We start from the raw sequence: 13976 nt of genomic DNA on the forward strand, positions 1-13976 counted from the left end.
CCATTGGTTTTGAACACAAAATCTACCGAGGACTGTCCCCGGTGTGACTTTTTCCCTGATCCCTTTTGTTAAAGTCTTCGGTTATCAATAGTAGACACACAAAGAGAGGCTATGTGGACGTAATTATTTTAAATAGCTTTAACAGCAAATGTTTTATTTTTTACGGCGTTCCAAAGAATGGGTTGACCCTGATGTAGTGGCAACCTCCTTGGGGAGGCTGGAAGTCGAACACCGCACCTGAGAATCCACTGTCATCCGCGAGGAGGCATGAGATGTATGTCTCGGGTATGCAACCCACACACCTATTGAAATCAAAAATATAAGAGAACATGGAAGTATGAGTGAATAATTTTAAGGGTGTTTATTAAACATCCAACAGCGCAAGCGACAATTTACAGAACAGATAAAAAATATGGATATTCAACATTATTAAACAGTATAACAACAGTAAAATGTATCTCTTTTTGTCTGTCAGTCCATAGGCAGGCCGGGGAACAAAAGCTGTTGCTTCACCCAGCACGTAGATGTTGTTCGAAGTTTGTATTACTATTATTCATGTTGAATAACTATGATTTCTGCAGCATTGAATAAACTTATTGTGTATGATTGATTGTGTGCCTTTATACAAGAATGGTCACGCGCACTTTTACGCACCAAGAGGAACTGTCGTCCAATCATGCCCCCTTTGGCTCAGTGAGCGCGCACTGTTGCACAGTGTGACGTCATGCGCACGAACGAAAACATAAAAGAAGAAACACCGTTTCTCTTTTACCTGCAGTAGTCGTCCCTCCCATCTTGATTGACATCTCTCATGTACCACGTGTCCATGTGACCTGCGTCAAACCACGCCCCCGTACTGTTGTAGTTGTACTCTCCGTCTCCCTGCATGCCGGCCAGTGCGCATGACAGGAAGGGCTGCGTGCTTATGGACACCACCCTGCATTTAAGTAGGAATATCCACACACACAAAATAAGTTTCTCGCAACGTTTCACACTGTCAACAGCTCTCAACTGCTCATTATCAAGTAATTTTGTATTCTAAAATTAATGTTTTCCAGTAATTACCAACACTGTCTAGTGCCTTTGTGAGCGTGCACCATTATACGAAGATGGCAGCGCATGCACCATGTGTGACGAAAGCACAGTGTGACGTCATTGCATTGAGTCTTACCTGCAGTAGTCATTAGCCGCTCCTTGTCCCTGTACATCAACCCAGCCTCGGAACAGTGATGGTAACCCTAGATCATTGAGTTCATAACGACGTGCTGCCACCGCGGTGGTCCGGCTCGGAACATCTTCTGAATCCTCATCATCTACCGGTACGTCTGCCAAAAACAAGGAGCAAAATGTGTCCTGAAAGGTTTTTTAGAACCGTTCGATTGTTTTATCCTATATAAATGTAGTTGTATACAATCACGTCATTGTGTAGCCGATGTCGGAACTACACATTGAGACGGTGATGTCTTCACATTGGCTAGAGGCAGCGATTGGTAAACCTGCAGTCAAAATTGTTCGACGATTTGTTTTTAAAGTTTATATGTGAGATCGTAACACAAACAATTTAAATTCAGTTAAAAGACAGGACAAGTTTTTTTGATACCTCCGTTATAGCAAGCTCCAGTCTCTCGACGTGGCAGTCTATCACATTGAAGCTTTTCAGGCCAATTGATACTAAACTTAGCCATGGGCTCGCTGTATCCACTCTTAATTTCTTCACACAGTTCTCTGCATGGAACACCGAGCGTCGTGCCGGACCCATCATCAATACACCTGAAGAAATGACAAAAGTTCTTCTTACGTAATGAAAAACTAGTCAAAGACGTTTTAGATTTAGATTTGGTGTTGCATAACCCATTAACTGAAGGTTTGTCATGGATGTAGAAAGATTCTTTTTCAATGTGAACAGGTATAGAGGAATGATGTCTGAATTATTCTACTGTAAAGTAAACTGAAAATACAAAATCTAATCTTCCGAAACTGTCTTAGGCGTGTGCCATAAAGTCCTGGCAACGCAATATTGTGAAGGTGGATTTAAATAACTTGATTGTATTATCTCTATAGAAAAGAAATACCTGGGCACATAAACCGCACAGAGGAAGGATCGAAGAATCACAGAGCTCAGACGGTACACCAAGGGGTAAAACTGTTGCAACTCTCGCTCTGCTTCTTCCTGTGTAGCCATGTTCCAATAGTTAGGCATGGCTGTCTGTGTGTAGTCGATGCCAATTTGGCACATCGGGACGGTGATGTCTTCACATGTGGTAGGAGCAGCTACTGGTAAACCTGCAATCATTATCAGTAGTCATATAATAAAAAGGACCTCCAAAAGCTAAAACAGCGCAAACAAAGTTATATTTGTTTGGAACGAAGATCATTTTCGATTGAGCACAGATTATTTTCGCCCCGATTAGGTTCCCTATGATATCCCTTCTATACGGCTCTTTAATACCTCCATCGTAACAAGTTCCAGTCCCTCGACGCGGCAGTCTCTCGCACTGAAGATTTTCAGGCATAACAAATCCAACCTCGGTCATGAGCTCGCTACATCCACTCCTAGCTTCTTCACACAACTCTCTGCATGGGACACGTAGGGTCGGGCTGGAACCATCTTCAACACACCTGAAGCAATAAAAGAAGAACTTCTTGTAGATGCAACCGAGTCCTAAGTGTAGCGGATATTTAATTACATTAGTTGTGCCGCAATCAATAAACTGAAATATTCTAATAACTTAGGAGGCTAATCATCCTCACTCGCAGCTATAAGAGCTGAATTGCGAAGGACACTACAATGTGTTCGAGAAGCAGGCATGCAAGTGCTGGCGGCCAACCACATGACCACGGAGCACAGCCACAGATCGAAAGTGTTTGATTCTCCCAAGGGAGGAAACCCGGATGGTCTGAGAAAACCCTCGTGACACAGCAGAGAACCAAGCACAACTCAACTCACATATGGCCCTGGCCGGGTATGGAAGAAGGGTTACATTGGTGAAAGGCGAGCGCTTTACGCCTTGAGCCAACCATGTCATAATGGGAGCTTAACAGCTATTTTGCATTTTGAATAATGTTTCCAAACTTCAAATAAGAACAGTTAGCCGAATATAGACAGTCTTGACTATGCGCTGAAGTGAAGGGATGACAACAATATTATTATATATCTAGAAAGTGGAGATACCTGGGCACATAAGCCGCACAGAGGAAGGTCCGAAGATACGGAGAGCATCCAAGGTTTACTAATGGGCGAAACATCTGCACATCTAGCGCTGCTTCCACCTGGTTTGTCATGTTCAGATAGTTAGGCATGGATGTCATTGTATAGCCGATGTCGTAACTACACATCGGGATGGTGATGTCCTCACATTGGCTACTAGGAGCAGCGATTGGTAAACCTGCAATCAAAAAATCGTTCGACGATTTGTTGTTAAAGTTTAAGTCTGAGATCGTAAGATGCAAATTAAAAGGACAGGACAAGTTAGTTTGATACCTCCGTTATAGCAAGCTCCGGTCTCTTGACGTGGCAGTCTCTCACATTCAAGACTTTGAGGCCAACTGAAACCAAACTCAGTCATGAGCCCCCTACATCCACTCCTAGCTTCTTCACACAGCTCTCTGCATGGGACACGTTGGGTCGGGCTGGAACCGTCATCAAAGCACCTGCAGAAATGGGAATAGGAATCATAAACAAAAGAGTCATACCATTAGAGGGTTTAGATTCATATGAATAATGTACCAACATTTCCTGAGTGAAGTGTATCGTAGATGCATAAATGTTTTTAGAAACGAACATATTATTTGGGGAATGTTTGTGGCAGTGTCAAAAATGCTGCCTGAAATTTTAATTACTCAAACAAAGCATATGAAAACTTCACAGAAGAAATGGTCTGTCGAAACTATCTTGGGTGCTTAGTTCTGACCACGCAATGATGTGATGGTGGATTGCAATATCATTATCGATGACTGTAAATGTGAGATACCTGGGCACATAAACTGCACAGAGGAAGGTCCGAAGATGTGGAGAGCACTGAACTTTCACCAAGGGGTAATACTGATGCACCTCCAGCCCTGCGTCATCTTGATTGGTCATGTCCAGATAGTTAGGCATGGATGTCTTTGTGTAGCCGACTCCGGAACTACACATGGGGACGGTGATGTCTTCACATTGGCTAGAGGCAGCGATTGGTAAACCTGCAGTCAAAATCGTTCGACGATTTGTTTTTAAAGTTTATATGTGAGATCGTAACACAAACAATTTAAATTCAGTTAAAAGACAGGACAAGTTTTTTGATACCTCCGTTATAGCAAGCTCCAGTCTCTCGACGTGGCAGTCTATCACATTGAAGCTTTTCAGGCCAATTGATACTAAACTTAGCCATGGGCTCGCTGTATCCACTCTTAATTTCTTCACACAGTTCTCTGCATGGAACACCGAGCGTCGTGCCGGACCCATCATCAATACACCTGAAGAAATGACAAAAGTTCTTCTTACGTAATGAAAAACTAGTCAAAGACGTTTTAGATTTAGATTTGGTGTTGCATAACCCATTAACTGAAGGTTTGTCATGGATGTAGAAAGATTCTTTTTCAATGTGAACAGGTATAGAGGAATGATGTCTGAATTATTCTACTGTAAAGTAAACTGAAAATACAAAATCTAATCTTCCGAAACTGTCTTAGGCGTGTGCCATAAAGTCCTGGCAACGCAATATTGTGAAGGTGGATTTAAATAACTTGATTGTGTTATCTCTATAGAAAAGAAATACCTGGGCACATAAACCGCACAGAGGAAGGATCGAAGAATCACAGAGCTCAGACGGTTCACCAAGGGGTAAAACTGTTGCAACTCTCGCTCTGCTTCTTCCTGTGTAGCCATGTTCCAATAGTTAGGCATGGCTGTCTGTGTGTAGTCGATGCCAATTTGGCACATCGGGACGGTGATGTCTTCACATGTGGTAGGAGCAGCTACTGGTAAACCTGCAAACATTATCAGTAGTCATATAATAAAAAGGACCTCCAAAAGCTAAAACAGCGCAAACAAAGTTATATTTGTTTGGAACGAAGATCATTTTCGATTGAGCACAGATTATTTTCGCCCCGATTAGGTTCCCTATGATATCCCTTCTATACGGCTCTTTAATACCTCCATCGTAGCAAGTTCCAGTCCCTCGACGCGGCAGTCTCTCGCACTGAAGATTTTCAGGCATAACAAATCCAACCTCGGTCATGAGCTCGCTACATCCACTCCTAGCTTCTTCACACAACTCTCTGCATGGGACACGTAGGGTCGGACTGGAACCATCTTCAACACACCTGGAGCAGTGAAAGAAGAACTTCTTGTAGATGTCCTAAGTCCTAAGTTTAGCGGATTTATATTTACATGAGTTGTGCCGCAATAAAACTGAAATATTCTAATAACTTAGGAGGCTAATCATTCTCACTTGCAGCTATAAGAGCTGAATTGCGAAGGACACTACAACGTGTTCGGCAGGCATGCAAGGGCTGGCAGCCAGCCTCATTATGACCATGGAGCACAGCCACAGATCGAAAGTGCTTGATTTCTCCCGAGGGAGGAAAACCGGATGGTCTGAAAAACCCTCATCAGCAGAGAACAAACGTACAACTCAACTCACATATGGCCCTGGCCGGGTTTCGAACTAGGGTTACCTTGGTGAAAGGCGAACGCTTTACGCCTTAAGCCAACCATGTCATAATGGGAGCTGAACAGCTATTTTACATTTTGTGAACAATAGCGGGCGGGATGATGACTGAAATTGTAAACAGAGAAGCTATAATATATAATACTCAAACAAATGTTTACAAACTTCAAATAAGAACATTTGGCCGCTTGACTAGTCGCTGAAGGGAAGGGATGACAACAATATTATTATGTATCTAGAAAGTGGAGATACCTGGGCACATAAGCCGCACATAGGAAGATCCGAAGATACGGAGAGCACCCAAGGTCTACCAATGGGGAAAACATCTGCACATCTAGCGCTGCTTCCACCTGGTCTGTCATGTTCAGATAGTTAGGCATGGATGTCATTGTGTAGCCGATGTCGGAACTACACATTGGGATGGTAATGTCATCACATTTGCTAGGAGCAGCGATTGGTAAACCTGCAAACAATCCAGAATTTAGTTATAATATACAACACCAGAAACAAGGGTTTAAAGACAGGAGCGTCAAAATAAAATTGGCAACAACCTGTGTATAAATGGAAACAAATCCTAGTTAGAACGGAAGTATATCTGCAATAGAACGACGTGAAGAAAAAATATTCGTTTAATGAAGATCTTTTTTCGCTTGAGCCCAGATGAAGCTTCGTTCGAACGAATAGTTGTTCGTTCGAACGAATATTTGTTCGTTCGAACGAATATTTGTTCGTTCGAATCAGGATTATTCTTCGTTTGACCAAGGTTGTTTGCATTTGAACGGTGTTTCGAACAAAGATTATAATCGTTTGAAAGAAGAACTTTTTGTTCGAACGAAGGTTGTTCCCCTTTTTTTCCAGGAGATCCATTTTAAAGCTGATTTTTGTAGTATTTTTAATCCGAGATCATTATGTAACTGAGATCCAAGTTTTCAAACACAGTAACTGTTATTTTGATACCTCCGTTATTGCAAGCTCCGGTCTCTTGACGTGGCAGTCTCTCACATTCAAGACTTTGAGGCCAACTGAAACCAAATTTATTCATGAGCTCCCTACATCCACTCCTAGCTTCTTCACACAGCTCTCTGCATGGGACACGTTGGGTCGGGCTGGAACCGTCATCAAAGCACCTGCAGAAATGGGAATAGGAATCATAAACAAAAGAGTCATACCATTAGAGGGTTTAGATTCATATGAATGATGTACCAATATTTCCTGAGTGAAGTGTATCGTAGATACGAACATATTATTTGGGGAATGTTTGTGGCAGTGTCAAAAATGCTGCCTGAAATTTTAATTACTCAAACAAAGCGTATGAAAACTTCACAGAAGAAATGGTCTGTCGAAACTATCTTGGGTGCTTAGTTCTGACCACGCAATGATGTGATGGTGGATTGCAATATCATTATCGATGACTGTAAATGTGAGATACCTGGGCACATAAACTGCACAGAGGAAGGTCCGAAGATGTGGAGAGCACTGAACTTTCACCAAGGGGTAATACTGATGCACCTCCAGCCCTGCGTCATCTTGATTGGTCATGTCCAGATAGTTAGGCATGGATGTCTTTGTGTAGCCGATTTCGGGCGGACACATGGGGATGGTGATGTCTTCACATTGTTGAAGCGGGTGCAGAAGCGGTGCGTCTGCTGGCGGGTACAGCTCTTCAACTGTGAACAGGTTTGCAATTTGTGAATGCAGGTTTGTGATCGGCTGGGTCGTGGCCGAGTGGCGCACGGCCTTTTTGGCGCACGGCCACGACCCTGCAAGGTTTTAAACGGCAGTGAAGAACGAGTCACTACTCTTTTATTCCCTTAATGTTTTTGGGGTTAAAAGGCGTCATAAAGAAAGAAACTCTGTAAAACTAATCCGTTTTTCAACGTCCGTGAGATCTGTACGTAGGTTGCGTTTTTATGAGCGAGACAGTTTTCGGATATGCACTCGTGCTCGTAGTAAGTCTTGGTGCAAGACGTTTCTCGTTTTTTCATTCACACATAGCGCAGCCAACTCGCCAACAGAGCCCGCATTTCCCGTAAAGAGAAACGTCCTGCACCAAGATTAGCGCGTATAAGTATCCGAAAACAACCGGTAAACAGAGCTCCAGCTTGTCACTATCAACCGTTTAAACACCCCACGTGACGCGCTCTCCACCAATAGAAATAGTGAAACTGTCTAAGGTATTTATGAATACAAGTTTTTGAATGTTTGTGAATACTGGTTTTGTAAATACATGTTTGTGAATACTGGTTTTGTGAATATATGTTTGTGAATACTGGTTTTGTAAATACATGTTTGTGAATACTGGTTTTGTAAATACATGTTTGTGAATACTGGTTTCCGAATACAGTGTGAACACATGGTTTGCGAAGATAGGTTTTGTGAATACGGGTATATGGCTACAGGTTTGTGAAAACGCGGGTGTGAATACAATTTTGTGATGACAAGTTTGTTAATACAGGTTTGTGAATACGGGCTGGTAAAGTTTTAAAGACCAGTATTCTCCTTTGGTGTACCCCCCCCCCCCAAAAAAAAAGGATAAAATAACAAATCTATATGCTCAACTGGTCATCAAATTGCAAGAGAATAGAAAGAAAATACACCCTTGTTACATTCCTTTCGGATGCATATTCCTTTCGGAAGCATTTCGTTATAAATTGAGTGAGAAATTGCCTCTTTTTCAAAATTTACGTTACTTCAGAGGGAGCCGTTTCTCTTTTATTCTATCAAATGCTGTACATTGCTCATTATGAAGTAAATGTTTATGCTAACAATTGTTTTGAGTAATTATCAATAGTGTCCAGTGCCTTAAACAAAATTACAATACCTGTTAGGCAGCCCTGTTTCTCGTTACGGTAATGACTCGATCGAAACTCCTCAGTCCTATCTAGGCGGAGTTGGCGGGCAGTGGAGCGGCAGCTTTTCCATACCTGCCGGCTCACCTCGAGGCAAGGTCGACGGTAGTGTGGTGGACCGAGGCCCCGCGAAGGGTTGTTGACGACCACATCGGGTTGTGGTAGGTAAAAGGTGCAGAGAAAACGTCCCAAGAACTCTGAACAACCCGAGTCCAATAGACCTGGTATAAATACAAAAACACATTTCACACTCTAGAAGAAAAAAATCATCCAGGTCAGAATTCTTCACGAATGCGATTTCCTCCGTGCTCCCTGGTCGTTGCCTTGGTGCCCTTGAAATGCACCAGTAGAATTTTACAATTTGCTCGTAGGGTGCCCTTTACCTAGCAGAAAATACCTTGGTGCCCCTGCCCTTTCCTGTCAAAAGCCAAACAAGCATACAGGCCTGGAACCGGGTTATAGTATGACCCGGAATCGTATCAAAACGACCCAGAAATGGTTAAAACTTCTTAAGGCGGAATCCTGGTCGAAATTCCCCTCTTACTTATACCATTCTCAACCTGACCCAGGTCAACCTGACCCAAAAATGGATCAGGCCTCTGATGGGACCCGTTTTATAATATTGTCAGTAATTTTTGGAACGATAACGTTGTGATTGTTTTGATGGAGCCATAACGACTTTGGAAGTGTTAACACGCCAATATTTGGGCAAGGAGTTCCAAAGAGATGCAGTACGTGAAATCAGCAAATAGCTTGACCGGTTTCGAACCAACAAACTTTAACTAAACCTGTGCAGTCCAACCACTGGACCAACGAGTGCTAGGGCCAAATTATTATTTGTTTTGAAGGAAAGTTGAACTTTGATGAGACGGATCAAAAAAACGAATTCAACAAGTTGTAAAAATCAAAGGTTGTTTGTGGTATGTATGTTAGTCAATTATATAGAAACTGTACCTTGCAAATACGTGATAGTCTCGCGGAGTTCACTCAACTGAAGTTGTTCAACATACTGAGGGTCCGAGGTGGGAATATCAATGCCTTCATCTTTGCACAGCTGCGGGATGTCGAGTTGACTCGAGGTACCTTTAACATTATATTTCAATTCAATTCAATTCAAGGTATTTTATTCAAATATTATTTCGTCAGCGTTTTCACGAAGTAGCACTCTAGAAGACCTACAATTCCATAATGTTTCGAAGCTCAGACAGCTTTACTTTTTTAATTAAGCTAATTAGTGTTTTCAATTTTGGCACAAACGTGGCATTTTTTGTTTTCACGAAGTAGCACCCGAACCTCTGTTTACCATTGTATGTATGGCACGCACTCGAGTCAAAGTGTGGTAAAAACGTTTTCACGAAGTAGCACGCAAGTTGTGTGAGCGCGCGCGCGCTGACCTAGTTTCAAAAATCAATACAAAATGCTGTGTTGTAGCATAGGCGAGTGCTACTTCGTGAAAACGCAAAAAGACATAATTTGCACTTTTGGGGTTTCACGAAGTAGCACGCATCTTCTCTTGTGTCTAGTTTCATAATTAATTATGCAAATGAGTCAAAATAAGATTAATTGATAAGTTCAAGTCATCAAGTATCTACATTGAAAAATTTAAATGGAAATACTTTGAAGTTTTGAAGGGAGGCGGGTTTCAAAAAAGTGTTCAACTTCAGATGCCGTTTTCTTTGATTGTTGTTTTTTGCTGGTATAGCAGTGAGTGCTACTTCGTGAAACCGCTGACGATTTGCAGCCAAAGGCTAAATTACAATTGAATTTACAAGGTAAAAATCATCAAGATTACATACATTAAAGGGAAATATACAAAACATTAAACCCACATAAAAATTAAATAAGAATAAAGGAGATTGGCAATAGCAAAAGTGGCATGGAATAAATAACGCCCTAGAAAATGCCCTATAAATATTAATGGAGGTTTGAGGTTGTAGGCCATGCCTTGTAGAATGAAAGAACGGGCCAGGACAATCATAAAGTTGAGTGCATGCTTAACTGAGTGTCTCAAAAGCAATGTCACTTGAGTGTTCAAGGAAGATCATACCTGCACTTATAGCATCCTCCTTTTTCGGAAACCATAGCTTTCGAACTTGGCAAAGTTCTTCTTTTTTGCGCCAGGGGTGTCATCATTGACAGAGATGGCGCACTAGGAATGTTGAAGTACTATCCATGCATGTTTCTATTATTGTCAAAAGAGTGGATTACGTTTTTCACAAATGTTTCAACACGCATTCAATGCTACAATCGTTAAAATATTAAAAGTAGCGACTTGGTATGATTATGATATTTGATTATAATTATTCTAATTTTAAAAGAGGTTTGCGGTAACACCATGTAAATATCTCTTTTGAGTGTCACTCAAAAGGAATACCGCAAACTTCTCTTATATAAAATTTAGTAGGGCCCACCGTGCAAAGTTTCAAATCCTAATTTTGCACAATTATTGTTGCTGTCTTGGAACACTCAGCCGAGCAGTGCCTACCAATCTTACCTTGGTGCCAGAACAGAGCAATGACTTGAAGACACAGTAGAAATCGCCCCATCGTGAAGTACGGGCAACTGCATCTATGAGGGTCTGCATGCATAAGAGTCAATATCGCGAGGCCAAATATTACTCAATGTTTACCATCACGGCCTCATGTTTACCATGGCAAGGCGTGACGTCTGCATGCGATCCGATCAAATTAAACCCAAACAACTTTAGCCCCGGCTCTGACATTTAGTGTTAAGGTTCAAGGTTCAAGGTTCATTTATTTTCCATGGTAATATCAAAAATAAGCTACATTAATCACTCAAGAGCGATCTGTTTATGGTTTAATGAATAGGCCTACAACTTTATAGTGAAAATCAAGAACTATAGGTGAAAACAATATGACGCTGCAAAGGGATCCATTTTAAAAACTTCAAGCGGAGCTTGGGAAATGGTCCTGAAGACATGTATTTGCATTGAGACATTTCGGTGGTTGAGTCGAGAACAAAATTATATAATGGGTCTCAATACACCAGTACGAATTCAAAATATTAATTTAAGTATTAACACTCTCAAACAAACAGACGAAATATGTCGATTAGTTATCGCGCCCAATGAAACGATCGCAAGGATAACTTTCCTTTGCAGAAAGGTCCCTTAAAAAGCCAACACAAACTGGGCTCCCCATGTGTTCTAAACGTTAAGAAGGTTCTATTTCACTAAATGCAGTCAGTAAATTGCGGCAAAGGGGATTGTTATATAATAGGTACACGCTGTTTATCCTGTAGGTTTTTCATTGGGGCACGAAGGGGTGCATCCAAGATCGCCCTCACTTATTCCAGTATTGACCATCCTTGAGCAAGAGCAAGGCCCAGTAATGATTGTTTGTGTTACGTCTTTCAATGTATGGCACTTATAGAGATTGACACAAGAATATAAGAACGAGTTGGATTGAGAATTTCGAATTATGGAATTCAATGCTTCTGCTGCAAAGTGCTGTCAAAACTCCATGAATGCTCTCATCGTACTTCCTTAGATCTAACACCTTTTTGCGGTTAATACAAAAACCAGAAGTCAGCTTTTAATTGTGTTAATTACATTTTAATAGGTAGGCCTAGTTTACCAGCTCAATCGAGCTGCTTGTAACAGAAAATATTGCTTAGGACACTTCTACTAAAGCCGAAATGAGCAGGATACCAGTCATACATTGTACTTGTGACATGGCTAGTTTGGCTGTAAACCTTATTCTGGTTAGCGTAATATTATTATGCTTAGCTACTTTTTGTTCTATGATTAATTTGGGCCCTGGTTTGTCGTTATAGGTTTTACTAAGCCATGGAGGTTTGCAAAGCTTTTCTATCTGATATTATTGTCTCTGGAAAATTTGGTAAGGAATTATTTGTCGCAGCGCTTGAATCTTTCCCAAAACCATTACATCCCTTTAAAAAAACATGGGTTAAAGATTAATAAGTCGCGGCCTTGGCGAGATGGCGTACCCGGTACCGTACGCCGTGGGGCTTCGATCCCGGCGGGGTGTGACCCTAAATGGAGTGATTGGCACTGAGTGCCCGCGGCATCCATGACGCGACATCAGCTGCAGCAGATCCTTTGCGAAAACACCGGACCTTCAAAATTCCCCTTAAGGTTTTAAAACAAAACAAATTAATACCAAACTCCCTAGAGAATATCTAATTCCCTTCTTTGATAGATCATGAATGTAAAGAATAGGCCGAGACAATGCAGGATTGGACCCGTGTTTACTTCGTGAAGTGAATAGGCCTACAGTGGCCCTGACAAAGTTGAAATAATTGGGCCATTTTGATGTCCACAGTGTGCCATACTTCTAAACACTGTAGGTTATTTATGTTACCAAAAAAAAATTAATTTGCAATACTGTTGTCGTCAGGTAAAGATACAAACATGTCCACTTTCCTGAGGGGTGCCTACAATTATGTTCGCTCATTGCACCTGAATAAAACACACTGTAAAAATAGTGTTTAGAAATTCAACACTATATCTAGGCAAGTTTTGTATCCACTTTTTCACATTATGTAAGACCTTTAAAAATAAATGTGTAGATTATTGTGCGTGTGTTTGAATGCTACAAACTATTTGAGCAGGTGTCAAAATGATAAAAAGTGTGGGCACCGTAAACACTGTTTTGAGAGCACTGCTAAATAATCCCAGTGTGGAGATTGTGGCAGTAATTGACAGTGCAGAGATATACATCTGTTATCAAGCTTCAGCTGTAGTTCCAGGATACAAGCCCTTCCGCTTCAGGGAAGGTTTACACTAAATAAATACACCCCCATATTATATCCTTCTCCGGTACCCGGTAGATGTCGATCGTGTGAATCAACAAATTTCGCAACCAAATAATGCAATTATCGGCAATCACTGAAATAACTTTCGTTTTTCTCCTAATTACCCACAGTCACGATAGGCGCAAAATCTGTTGTGAACAGTTTGAGGACTGATTCGAATAAGAATTTTGTTTTTCTAAATCGATTCAAAAAAGGGAATCCAACACAAATAATGAACATTTTTTAGGATCGAAATTCCAAGTCTGAATGTCAGCTGGTATAGGAGAACAAACTTCCGGGTCACAGAGAATTGGTACGGGCAGCCTGACCCGGAAACTATACTGGTTGAAGGCAGTGGACACTATTGGTAATAACTCAAAATAATTATTAGCATAAAACATTTCTTGGTAACGAGTAATGGGGAGCTGTTCATATAAAACATTGTGAGAAACGGCTCCCTCTGAAGTAATGAAAGTAGGATTTGAAATTTTGCATGGTGGAAATAAGATATATAGAAGAGTTTGTGGTAACACCATGTAATGACTATCTCTAAATGAGTTGGGGTGGTTCTGAAAAGAACCGTTGGATTAACTCGAAGTAATGTAGTTTTCGAGAAGAAGTATTTTTCCACGAATTTGATTTTGAGACCTCATATTTAGAATTTAAGGTCTCGAAATCAAGCATCTGAAAGCACACAACT

General features: G+C 41.2%; 1 protein-coding gene across 1 annotated transcript; it reads right to left on the reverse strand.

Moving 5' to 3' along the window:
• On the reverse strand, nucleotides 1–11160 carry LOC117296064. The gene is made up of 18 exons (XM_033778931.1): nucleotides 10995–11160; nucleotides 9455–9583; nucleotides 8473–8721; nucleotides 7081–7318; nucleotides 6609–6778; nucleotides 5904–6114; nucleotides 5135–5304; nucleotides 4758–4968; nucleotides 4286–4455; nucleotides 3972–4182; nucleotides 3482–3651; nucleotides 3173–3386; nucleotides 2450–2619; nucleotides 2073–2283; nucleotides 1601–1770; nucleotides 1172–1325; nucleotides 773–937; nucleotides 1–302 (listed from the first exon to the last, which is right to left on the reverse strand). Exons 1-18 carry the CDS (start codon nucleotides 11086–11088, stop codon nucleotides 161–163), a joined length of 3249 nt encoding a protein of 1082 aa, XP_033634822.1. The 5' UTR covers nucleotides 11089–11160; the 3' UTR covers nucleotides 1–160.
• Nucleotides 11161–13976: the final 2816 nt, after the last annotated feature.

This window comes from Asterias rubens, chromosome 10 (genome assembly GCF_902459465.1).
Source record: "Asterias rubens chromosome 10, eAstRub1.3, whole genome shotgun sequence".
Lineage (NCBI taxonomy): Eukaryota > Metazoa > Echinodermata > Asteroidea > Forcipulatida > Asteriidae > Asterias > Asterias rubens.

Bases quoted from the DNA above. Each gene is read 5' to 3' on its own strand.
- LOC117296064 (XM_033778931.1), bottom strand. From the start codon at position 11,088: ATGCATGCAGACCCTCATAGATGCAGTTGCCCGTACTTCACGATGGGG. The intron at 5,305-5,903 runs GTATCTCCACTT...TCACTGCTCCAG, and splicing joins TGTGCGGCTTATGTGCCCAG to GTGTGTTGAAGATGGTTCCA. The intron at 1,326-1,600 runs GTATCAAAAAAA...TGTTTTTGGCAG, and splicing joins TGGAGCTTGCTATAACGGAG to ACGTACCGGTAGATGATGAG.